The sequence below is a fragment of the Oncorhynchus clarkii genome, chromosome 27 (genome assembly GCF_045791955.1).
Source record: "Oncorhynchus clarkii lewisi isolate Uvic-CL-2024 chromosome 27, UVic_Ocla_1.0, whole genome shotgun sequence".
Taxonomy (NCBI): Eukaryota; Metazoa; Chordata; class Actinopteri; order Salmoniformes; family Salmonidae; genus Oncorhynchus; species Oncorhynchus clarkii.
The window spans coordinates 32,850,292-32,863,601 of record NC_092173.1 but is presented as its reverse complement, the minus strand read 5'-3'; the positions used below and the strand labels follow the sequence as shown (position 1 = coordinate 32,863,601).

Genomic DNA, 13,310 nt, shown 5'->3' with positions numbered 1-13,310 from the left:
CTCATAGTAGACAACACTCCCTCTCATATAGACATGTAGACAACACTCCCTCTCATAGACATGTAGACAACACTCCCTCTCATAGTAGACAACACTCCCTCTCATAGTAGACAACACTCCCTCTCACAGTAGACATGTAGACAACACTCCCTCTCATAGGAGACATGTAGATAACACTCCCTCTCATAGGAGACATGTAGACAACACTCCCTCTCATGATAGACATGTAGACAACACTCCCTCTCATAGTAGACATGTAGACAACACTCCCTCTCATAGTAGACATGTAAACAACACTCCCTCTCATAGTAGACATGTAGACAACACTCCCTCTCATAGTAGACATGTAGACAACACTCCCTCTCATAGTAGACATGTAGACAACACTCCCTCTCATAGTAGACATGAAGACAACACTCTCTCTCACAGTAGGCATGTAGACAACACTCTCTCACAGTAGACATGTAGACAACACTCTCTCTACTAGTAGACATGTAGACAACACTCTCTCTCACAGTAGACATGTAGACAACACTCTCTCTCACAGTAGACATGTAGACAACACTCTCTCTCACAGTAGACATGTAGACAACACTCTCTCTCACAGTAGACATGTAGACAAAACTCTCTCTCACAGTAGACATGTAGACCACACTCTCTCACAGTAGACATGTAGACCACACTCTCTCTCACAGTAGACATGTAGACAACACTTTCTCTCACAGTAGACATGTAGACAATACTCTCTCTCACAGTAGACATGTAGACACTACTCTCTCTCACAGTAGACATGTAGACAACACTCTCTCTCACAGTAGACATGTAGACAACACTCTCTCTCACAGTAGACATGTAGACAACACTCTCTCTCACAGTAGACACGTAGACAACACTCTCTCATAGTAGACATGTAGACAACACTCTCTACTAGTAGACATGTAGACAACACTCTCTCTACTAGTAGACATGTAGACAACACTCTCTCTCACAGTAGGCATGTAGACAACACTCTCTCACAGTAGACATGTAGACAACACTCTCTCTACTAGTAGACATGTAGACAACACTCTCACAGTAGACATGTAGACAACACTCTCTCTCACAGTAGACATGTAGACAACACTCTCTCTCACAGTAGACATGTAGACAACACTCTCTCTCACAGTAGACATGTAGACAACACTCTCTCTCACAGTAGACACGTAGACAACACTCTCTCATAGTAGACATGTAGACAACACTCTCTACTAGTAGACATGTAGACAACACTCTCTCTACTAGTAGACATGTAGACAACACTCCCTCTCACAGTAGACATGTAGACAACACTCCCTCTCACAGTAGACATGTAGACAACACTCCCTCTCATAGTAGACATATAGACAACACTCCCTCTCGTAGTAGACAGATAGACAACACTCCCTCTCATAGTAGACATGTAGACAACACTCCCTCTCATATTAAACATGTAGACAACACTCCCTCTCATAGTAGACAACACTCCCTCTCATAGTAGACATGTAGACAACACTCCCTCTCATAGTAGACAACACTCCCTCTCATAGTAGACAACACTCCCTCTCATAGTAGACAACACTCCCTCTCATAGTAGACAACACTCCCTCTCACAGTAGACATGTAGACAACACTCCCTCTCATAGGAGACATGTAGATAACACTCCCTCTCTTAGGAGACATGTAGACAACACTCCCTCTCATGATAGACATGTAAACAACACTCCCTCTCATAGTAGACATGTAGACAACACTCCCTCTCATAGTAGACATGTAAACAACACTCCCTCTCATAGTAGACATGTAGACAACACTCCCTCTCATAGTAGACATGTAGACAACACTCCCTCTCATAGTAGACATGTAGACAACACTCCCTCTCATAGTAGACATGTAGACAACACTCTCTCTCGCAGTAGGCATGTAGACAACACTCTCTCACAGTAGACATGTAGACAACACTCTCTCTACTAGTAGACATGTAGACAACACTCTCTCTCACAGTAGACATGTAGACAACACTCTCTCTCACAGTAGACAACACTCCCTCTCACAGTAGACATGTAGACAACACTCCCTCTCATAGTAGACATATAGACAACAGTCCCTCTCATAGTAGACATATAGACAACACTCCCTCTCATAGTAGACAGATAGACAACACTCCCTCTCATAGTAGACATGTAGACAACACTCCCTCTCATAGTAGACATGTAGACAACACTCCCTCTCATATTAAACATGTAGACAACACTCCCTCTCATAGTAGACAACACTCCCTCTCATAGTAGACAACACTCCCTCTCATAGTAGACAACACTCCCTCTCATAGTAGACAACACTCCCTCTCATAGTAGACAACACTCCCTCTCATAGTAGACAACACTCCCTCTCATAGTAGACAACACTCCCTCTCATAGTAGACAACACTCCCTCTCACAGTAGACATGTAGACAACACTCCCTCTCATAGGAGACATGTAGATAACACTCCCTCTCATAGGAGACATGTAGACAACACTCCCTCTCATGATAGACATGTAGACAACACTCCCTCTCATAGTAGACTTGTAGAAAACACTCCCTCTCATAGTAGACATGTAAACAACACTCCCTCTCACAGTAGACATGTAGACAACACTCCCTCTCATAGTAGACATATAGACAACAGTCCCTCTCATAGTAGACATATAGACAACACTCCCTCTCATAGTAGACATGTAGACAACACTCCCTCTCATAGTAGACATGTAGACAACACTCCCTCTCATATTAAACATGTAGACAACACTCCCTCTCATAGTAGACAACACTCCCTCTCATAGTAGACAACACTCCCTCTCATAGTAGACATGTAGACAACACTCCCTCTCATAGTAGACAACACTCCCTCTCATAGTAGACAACACTCCCTCTCATGATAGACATGTAGACAACACTCCCTCTCATAGTAGACTTGTAGAAAACACTCCCTCTCATAGTAGACATGTAAACAACACTCCCTCTCACAGTAGACATGTAGACAACACTCCCTCTCACAGTAGACATGTAGACAACACTCCCTCTCATAGTAGACATATAGACAACAGTCCCTCTCATAGTAGACATATAGACAACACTCCCTCTCATAGTAGACATGTAGACAACACTCCCTCTCATAGTAGACATGTAGACAACACTCCCTCTCATATTAAACATGTAGACAACACTCCCTCTCATAGTAGACAACACTCCCTCTCATAGTAGACAACACTCCCTCTCATAGTAGACATGTAGACAACACTCCCTCTCATAGTAGACAACACTCCCTCTCATAGTAGACAACACTCCCTCTCATAGTAGACAACACTCCCTCTCATAGTAGACAACACTCCCTCTCATAGTAGACAACACTCCCTCTCACAGTAGACATGTAGACAACACTCCCTCTCATAGGAGACATGTAGATAACACTCCCTCTCATAGGAGACATGTAGACAACACTCCCTCTCATGATAGACATGTAGACAACACTCCCTCTCATAGTAGACATGTAGAAAACACTCCCTCTCATAGTAGACATGTAAACAACACTCCCTCTCATAGTAGACATGTAGACAACACTCCCTCTCATAGTAGACATGTAGACAACACTCCCTCTCATAGTAGACATGTAGACAACACTCCCTCTCATAGTAGACATGTAGACAACACTCCCTCTCATAGTAGACATGTAGACAATACTCCCTCTCATTGTAGACATGAAAGTAGACATGTATACAACACTCCCTCTCATAGTAGACATGTAGACAATTCTCCCTCTCATAGTAGACATGAAAGTAGACATGCAGACAACACTCCCTCTACTATTAGACATGTGGACAACAATCCCTCTCATAGTAGACATGTAGACAACACTCCCTCTCATAGGAGACATGTAGACAACACTCCCTCTCATAGAAGACATGTAGACAACACTCCCTCTCATAGGAGACATGTAGACAACACTCCCTCTCATAAGAGACATGTATTCTTACCTTCCAGCACTGCTGACAGCCTCTCCACCTCTCTGGTATGCCACTGAGAACAGAGAGACAGAGAAAGGTACAGACATGAACACCATAATCACAATCATCATCAGAGTAACAGGCGTATCAAAACACAATAACATGGACTGTGTTTGTCTCTCCTGCAAGCCTGTGTTTGTATGTGTGCAGTGTGTGATATTTTTGACAGTGTGTGTTTATGTGTATTTGTTTACGCATGTATGTGTGTGTGTACTACATCCCGTGTGTAGCTGGGTGGAGACTGAGTCACTGTGACAGGGTATGTGTGTAAGAGGATTAGGGCGCTGCACAGTGCTTTGGTCTCCTGGCAGGCCTGGCGTGTGTTTGAAGCTCAGCGCGCTGGAAGTTGGACTCTTTCATGGAGCTTTAAGCTGCCGGTGTGAAGGAGAGATAAACTCAAACTTTAATTACAAACTCTTCTCTGAGGAAAGGTTTAGAGCCTCTCTCTCTCTCTCTCTCTCTCTCTCTCTCTCTTCAATTACATTTTTCAATTTAAGGGCTTTATTGGCATGGGAAACACATGTTTACATTGCCAAAGCAAGTTAAATAGATTATAAACACAAGTGAAATAAACAATAGAAAATGAACAGTAAACATTACACTCACAAAAGTTCCAAAATAATGAAGACATTTCAAATGTCATATTATGTCTATATACAGTATTGTTATGATGTGCAAATAGTTAAAGTACAAAAGGGAAAATAAATAACCATAAATATAGGTTGTATTTACAATAGTGTTTGTTCTTCACTGGTTGCCCTTTTCTTGTGGCAACAGGTATTCTGCTATTGTGTACTCTCTGTTTAGGGCCAAATAGCATTCTAGTTTGCTCAGTTTTTTTTTTTGTAAATTCTTTCCAATGTGTCAAGTAATTCTCTTTTTGTTTTCTCATGATTTGGATGGGTCTAATTGTGTTGTGGTCTTGGGTCGCTGTGGGATGTGTTTGTGAACAGAGCCCCAGCACCAGCTTGCTTAGGGGGCTCTACTCCAGGTTAATTTCTCTCTAGGTGATGGCTTTGTTATGGAATTTTTGGGAATTGCTTCCTTTTAGGTGGTTGTGGAAATTAACGGCTCTTTTCTGGATTTTGATAATTAGCGGGTATCGGCCTAAATCTGCTCTGCATGCATTATTTTGTGTTTTACGTTGTACATGGGGGATATTTTTGCAGAATTCTGCATGCAGAGTCTCAAATTGGTGTTTTTCCCATTTTGTGAATTATTGGTTGGTGAGCAGACCCCAGACCTCACAACCATAAAGGACAATAGGTTCTATCTGATTCAAGTATTTTTAGCCAGATCCTAATTGGTATGTCTAATTTGACGTTCCATTTCATGTCATGAAAGGCCCTTCTTGCCTTGTCTCTCAGATCGTTCACAGCTTTGTGGAAGTTACCAGTGGCGCTGATCTTCAGGCCGAGGTACAGTATGTGTAGTTTTTTGTGTGCTCTAGGGCTATAGTGTCTAGATGGAATTTGTATTCTAATGGAAAACCATTCGTTTTGTTTTACTGAGATTCACTGTCAGGGCCCAGGTCTGACAGAATCTGTCCATAAGATCTAGATGCTGATGTAGGTCCTCCTTGGTAGGGGACAGAAGCACCAGATCATCAGCAAACAGTAGACATTTGACTTCAGATTCTAGTAGGGTGAGTCCAGGTGCTGCAGACTGTTCTACTGCCCTTGCCAATTTATTGATATATACAGTGCCTTGCGAAAGTATTCGGCCCCCTTGAACTTTGCGACCTTTTGCCACATTTCAGGCTTCAAACATAAAGATATAAAACTGTATTTTTTTGTGAAGAATAAACAACAAGTGGGACACAATCATGAAGTGGAACGACATTTATTGGATATTTCAAACTTTTTTAACAAATCAAAAACTGAAAAATTGTGCGTGCAAAATTATTCAGACCCTTTACTTTCAGTGCAGCAAACTCTCTCCAGAAGTTCAGTGAGGATCTCTGAATGATCCAATGTTGACCTAAATGACTAATGATGATAAATACAATCCACCTGTGTGTAATCAAGTCTCCGTATAAATGCACCTGCACTGTGATAGTCTCAGAGGTCCGTTAAAAACGCAGAGAGCATCATGAAGAACAAGGAACACACCAGGCAGGTCCGAGATACTGTTGTGAAGAAGTTTAAAGCCGGATTTGGATACAAAAATATTTCCCAAGCTTTAAACATCCCAAGGAGCACTGTGCAAGCGATAATATTGAAATGGAAGGAGTATCAGACCACTGCAAATCTACCAAGACCTGGCCGTCCCTCTAAACTTTCAGCTCATACAAGGAGAAGACTGATCAGAGATGCAGCCAAGAGGCCCATGATCACTCTGGATGAACTGCAGAGATCTACAGCTGAGGTGGGAGACTCTGTCCATAGGACAACAATCAGTCGTATATTGCACAAATCTGGCCTTTATGGAAGAGTGGCAAGAAGAAAGACATTTCTTAAAGATATCCATAAAAAGTGTCGTTTAAAGTTTGCCACAAGCCACCTGGAAGACACACCAAACATGTGGAAGAAGGTGCTCTGGTCAGATGAAACCAAAATTGAACTTTTTGGCAACAATGCAAAACGTTATGTTTGGCGTAAAAGCAACACAGCTCATCACCCTGAACACACCATCCCCACTGTCAAACATGGTGGTGGCAGCATCATGGTTTGGGCCTGCTTTTCTTCAGCAGGGACAGGGAAGATGGTTAAAATTGATGGGAAGATGGATGGAGCCAAATACAGGACCATTCTAGAAGAAAACCTGATGGAGTCTGCAAAAGACCTGAGACTGGGACGGAGATTTGTCTTCCAACAAGATAATGATCAAAAACACAAAGCAAAATCTACAATGGAATGGTTCAAAAATAAACATATCCAGGTGCTAGAATGGCCAAGTCAAAGTCCAGACCTGAATCCAATCGAGAATCTGTGGAAAGAACTGAAAACTGCTGTTCACAAATGCTCTCCATCCAACCTCACTGAGCTCGAGCTGTTTTGCAAGGAGGAATGGGAAAACATTTCAGTCTCTCGATGTGCAAAACTGATAGAGACATACCCCAAGCGACTTACAGCTGTAATCGCAGCAAAAGGTGGCGCTACACTACAAAGTATTAACTTAAGGGGGCTGAATAATTTTGCACGCCCAATTTTTTCAGTTTTTGATTTGTTAAAAGTTTGAAATATCCAATAAATGTCGTTCCACTTCATGATTGTGTCCCACTTGTTGTTGATTCTTCACAAAAAAAGACAGTTTTATATCTTTATGTTTGAAGCCTGAAATGTGGCAAAAGGTCGCAAAGTTCAAGGGGGCTGAATACTTTCGCAAGGCACTGTGTGTTGAAGAGGGTGGGGATTAAGCTGCATCCCTGTCTCAACCCACGGCCCTATAGAAAGAAATGTGTGTGTTTTTTGCCAATTTTAACCGCACACTTTGTGTACATGGATTTTATAATGTCGTATGTTTTCCCCCAACACCACCTTCCATCAATTTGTATAGCAGACCCTCATGCCAAATTAATTCAAAGCATGAGAAGACTTTTCCTTTTTTTTGGTTTGTTTGTTTGTCAATTAGGGTGTGCCGGGTCAATACGTGGTCATATGGTAATTTGGTTTTAAAAAAAGCCAATTTGACATTTGCTCAGTACATTGTTTTCGCTGAGGAAATGTACAAGTCTTCTGTTAATGATAATGCAGAGGATTTTCCCAAGGTTGCTGTTGACGCATATCCCCCGGTAGTTATTGGGGTCAAATTTGTCTCCACTTTTGTGTATTCGGGTGATCAGTCCTTGGTTCCAAATATTGGGGAAGATGCCAGAGCTGAGGATGATGACAAAGAGTTTTGGTATTGCCAATTGGACTTTGTGGTCTGTATATTCTAATCATTTAATTTAGGATACCATCAACCCCACCAGCCTTTTTGGGTTGGACGGTTTGTATTTTGTTCTGTAGCTCATTCAATGTAATTGGAAAATCCACTGGGTTCTGGTAGTTTTTAATAGTGTTGTCTAAGATTTGTATTTCATCTACAGTGGTTCCTCCTTTAAAAGTTGCGTCATACAGCCATTGTTTCTGTTACTGCAAGTTGTTGCTAGTTTGACCACCAGAGGGCATCTTTAAGAAGCGTTTGATAGTATTTCATATTGGCATTACCAGAGAATTTAAAACATTTTTTGTAATAACATAATATATGGGACTGATTTTAAGAAATGTGGCTTAATTAATTAGATTAATATTATGGTGTTTCTATTCAGAGAAAAATGAAAAATGAAACCCTCAGGGTTTCGGTTAGGATGGAAAATATGGCGATGTAAAACAATTCATTATGGATCCATAACTAAATTAAACATCTGCATTTTGAAAGAGTCCCATGTTAACTACAGTATGTATTGTAGATGGCACAGTAGCCTAATAAACAAATAAACACATTTTGTTAATAAAATAATAATAAAAAAATACTCTTTTAAAATGCAGATGTTGATTTAGTTATGGATCCATAATGAATTGCTATGGGAATAAATATCACTGATTTCAGAAATATCGGAGCAAAGTTGTCTAATGAAGGCAAACAATTTAGAATCCTCCAATCCTGTAGTCTACTCCCAACCGTCATGTTGTACATCGCCATATTTTCCATCCTAACCGAAACCCTGAAGTTTTCGTTTTTCATACAATAGAAACACCATAATATTATTCTAATTAAGCAAGTACCAGTCAAAGGTTTGGACACACCTACTCATTCCAGGATTTTTATTTGTACTATTCTCTACATTGTAGATTAATAGTGAAGACTTCACAACTATGAAATAACACCAGTCTCCCGCGTTCCCTGCATTCTGTAGTACAGACATGGCCTGCTCTCCCTTATAATTATAATTCTTAGTGATAGGGTCTATTTTTCTGAATTGCTGCCTGACTGACGTGCCCAAAGTAAACTGCCTGTTACTCAAGCCCAGAAGCCAGGGTATGCATTAAATTGGTACCATTGGACAGAAAACACTTTGAAGTTTGTGAAATGTTAAAATAATGTATGAGACTATAACACAATTGATACGGCAGGCATAAATCCAAAGAAAAACCAACCAGAATCTTTATTTTTTTGAGGTCCCAGGTTCTTATAATGGAAAGCTATGGGTCCTATGTAATTCCAGCTCCCAGATTGCAATTCCTATGGCTTCCACTAGAGGTCAACAGTCTTTGTTCATTGTTTCAGGCTTGTTTCTCCAAAGACGAGGAAGAATTTAGAGTTTTGGTACAAAGAGTCCTAGTGGAAAATTATTCTGTCGGCGCGTGACAAAGAGGAGGCGCACCTGCTAATTATACTTTTCTATTGAACATACTTCTTTCCATGTGAAATATTATAGTTTATTTACATTTTAGGGTACTTGAGGATTAAATAGAAACATAGTCTGACTTGTTTGAACAAAGTTTAGCAATAGCGGATTTTATCTAACAAAACGACCATTCATGTTGTAGCTGGGACCCTTGGGATTGCAAACAGAGGAAGATTTTAAAAAGTAAGTGATTTATTTAATCACTATTTGTGATTTTATGAAGCCTGTGCTGGTTGAAAAATATGTTGATGTGGGGTGCCGTCCTCAAACAATCGCATGGTATGCTTTCGCTGTAAAGCCTATTGTAAATCGGACAATGCAGTTAGATTAACAAGAAAGTAAGCTTTTAAATGAGATAAGATACTTGTATGTTCATAAATGTTTAATATTATGATTATTTATTTGAATTACGCGCCCTCCAATTTCACCGGATGTTGTCGAGTGGAATGCATTTTCCTTACATTTAGAGGATTGGAGGACTATATATCAATGCTAGGGGGCACTATTTTTATTTTTGGAAAAATAACGTTCCCAATTAAATGGCCTATTTCTCAGGACCAGATACTAGAATATGCATATAACTGACAGCTTGGGATAAAAAACACTCTAAAGTTTCCAAAACTGTAAAAATATTGTCTGTGAGTATAACAGAACTGATATTGCAGACGAAAGGCTGAGAAATGCAATCAGGAAGTGACTCTTATTTTGAAACCACTGTCTTTCTATGCATCCCTATTGCCCATTGATATCAACCAGATTCCTTTTTCTGTGGCTTCCCTAAGGTGTCTACAGCCTTTAGACAAAGTTTCAGGCCTTTATTTTGAAGAATGAGCGTAAACGTCCACATTGTATAAGTGGTCTGTTGTTGGCTCTCAAAACAGAGAGGTAGCCATTTTTTCCTCCCGGTCCTAGTGAGAAGCCAACTGTCCCGGTTGATATATTATCGAATAGATATTTGAAAAACACATTGAGGGTTGATTATAAAAAAATGTTTGCCATGTTTCTGCCGATATTATGGATATAATTTGGAATTTTTGTCTGCGTTGTCGTGACCGGAAATATGGATTCCTGGGCATAACGCATCAAACTAACAGAGGTATTTGGATATAAAACATATCTTTAGGAACAAAATTAACATTTGCTGTCTAACTGGGAGTCTCGTGAGTGAAAACATCCGAAGATCATCAAAGGTAAACAATTAATTTGATTGCTTTTCTGATTTTCGTGACCAAGTTACCTGCCGCTAGGTGTACATAATGTTTTTCTAGTATATCGATAAATTTACACAAACGCTTGTATTGTTTTCGCTGTCTAGCATAATTTCTAAATCTGAGACGACAAGGTGATTAACAAAAGGCTAAGCTGTGTTTCGCTATATTTCACTTGTGATTTCATGAATATTAATATTTTATAGTAAGATTATTTGACCGTTGCGCTATGCTATTTAGCGTAGTTGATGACAATTACCACGGATCTGGGATGGGTGGTTCCAAGAGTTAATATCTAAGGATGATTTTCCGTTAGGATCTGTAAGAATATCTAAGAATATTCAACGGGCTTTTATATAATTAATTCATCATAATAATCGATTTGTTTAAAAAGTAATGACATTTTGAAGATTTTGTTTTCATTTAACCTAGAGTGAGCGAGAAAAAGGCAATTCTTGAACATGGGCTGACACATTCTCACTAATTTGTAAAAAAAAACAGTTATTTAGAATTATTTATTTCTGGAGAAACATAACTTGATTATTTAGCAGACATCACATGCTTATAATCAGTCAACACATATTTTAAGAATATCATGGAATATTTGAACATTTTCGTTTCTCCATGCTTGTCTCAGAGCAGCGCTTAATGGTGCTGAAATACAGTGGGGCAAAAAAGTATTTAGTCAGCCACCAATTGTGCAAGTTCTCCCACTTAAAAGATGAGAGAGGCCTGTAATTTTCATCATAGGTACACTTCAACTATGACAGACACAATGAGAAGAAAAGAAATCCAGAAAATCACATTGTAGGATTTGTAATGAATTTATTTGCAAATTATGGTGGAAAATAAGTATTTGGTCACCTACAAACAAGCAAGATTTCTGGCTCTCACAGACCTGTAACTTCTTCTTTAAGAGGCTCCTCTGTCCTCCACTCGTTACCTGTATTAATGGCATCTGTTTGAACTTGTATAAAAGACACCTGTCCACAACCTCAAACAGTCACACTCCAAAGTCCACTATGGCCAAGACCAAAGAGCTGTCAAAGGACACCAGAAACAAAATTGTAGACCTGCACCAGGCTGGGAAGACTGAATCTGCAATAGGTAAGCAGTTTGGTTTGAAGAAATCAACTGTGGGAGCAATTATCAGGAAATGGAAGACATACAAGACCACTGATAATCTCCCTCGATCTGGGGCTCCACGCAAGATCTCACCCCGTGGGGTCAAAATGATAATGAGAACCACACGGGGGGACCAAGTGAATGACCTGCAGAGAGCTGGGACCAAAGTAACAAAGCCTACCATCAGTAACACACTACGCCGCCAGGGACTCAAATCCTGCAGTGCCAGACGTGTCCCCCTGCTTAAGCCAGTACATGTCCAGGCCCATCTGAAGTTTGCTAGAGAGCATTTGGATGATCCAGAAGAAGATTGGGAGAATGTCATATGGTCAGATGAAACCAAAAATATAACTTTTTGGTAAAAACTCAACTCGTCGTGTTTGGAGGACAAAGAATGCTGAGTTGCATCCAAAGAACACCATACCTACTATGAAGCATGGGGGTGGAAACATCATGCTTTGGGGCTGTTTTTCTGCAAAGGGACCAGGACGACTGATAAAGGAAAGATTGAATGGGGCCATGTATCGTGAGATTTTGAGTGAATTTTTAAAAATAAATTTGTCTGTCATAGTTGAAGTGTACCTATGATGAACATTTACAGGCCTCTCTCGTCTTTTTAAGTGGGAGAACTTGCACAAATGGTGGCTGACTAAATACTTTTTTTGCCCCACTGTTGATGGCCACAGCAGGAAGGCTATGTATTCTGTGCCCACTCGTGGTATCTGTCTTCGGTTACACATCCTTGGAATAGCAGAACAGCATAACGGTCTGGGCGGCCCTTGCTGTGCCTGGTGAGCTGTTGGTCAAGTTCTGTTGTCAGAAGAGGAATGGAAATGTCAGGGTGAACTGACGACCTGATGAACCCGCCAGGTATGTTGACTCTGCCTGTTGGAGGTGGAGTTCCAGAGCTCACAGGTGTGCCTGGCATGGATTGTGACTCCATCTCATTCCTTTTAAACGCGTGAGTGAGTCAATGACTATTCAAGCCATTGACTCACTGATGAATGAAGATGATGAGCGTTTGGCAATGTCAATCTGCGGTCATCACGGCTCTGTAAGAAATGTTTTATTTATATATAAATATATATAATATATATAATATATACAGTGCCTTGCGAAAGTATTCGGCCCCCTTGAACTTTGCGACCTTTTGCCACATTTCAGGCTTCAAACATAAAGATATAAAATTGTATTTTTTTGTGAAGAATCAACAACAAGTGGGACACAATCATGAAGTGGAACGACATTTATTGGATATTTCAAACTTTTTTAACAAATCAAAAAATGAAAAATTGGGCGTGCAAAATTATTCAGCCCCCTTAAGTTAATACTTTGTAGCGCCACCTTTTGCTGCGATTACAGCTGTAAGTCGCTTGGGGTATGTCTCTATCAGTTTTGCACATCGAGAGACTGAAATGTTTTCCCATTCCTCCTTGCAAAACAGCTCGAGCTCAGTGAGGTTGGATGGAGAGCATTTGTGAACAGCAGTTTTCAGTTCTTTCCACAGATTCTCGATTGGATTCAGGTCTGGACTTTGACTTGGCCATTCTAACACCTGGATATGTTTATTATTGAACCATTCCAT

At 40.3% G+C, this 13,310-nt stretch overlaps 1 protein-coding gene across 1 annotated transcript in view; it reads right to left on the bottom strand.

The window, feature by feature from the left end:
• The window catches only part of LOC139385488 (roundabout homolog 1-like), a 400,054-nt gene that overhangs the window by 63,831 nt on the left and 322,913 nt on the right, over positions 1-13,310 (bottom strand). Inside the window, exon 21 of the mRNA XM_071130588.1 lies at positions 4,031-4,073. Coding sequence (XP_070986689.1) covers positions 4,031-4,073 — 43 coding nt within the window. The remainder of the gene's footprint in view (positions 1-4,030; positions 4,074-13,310) is intronic.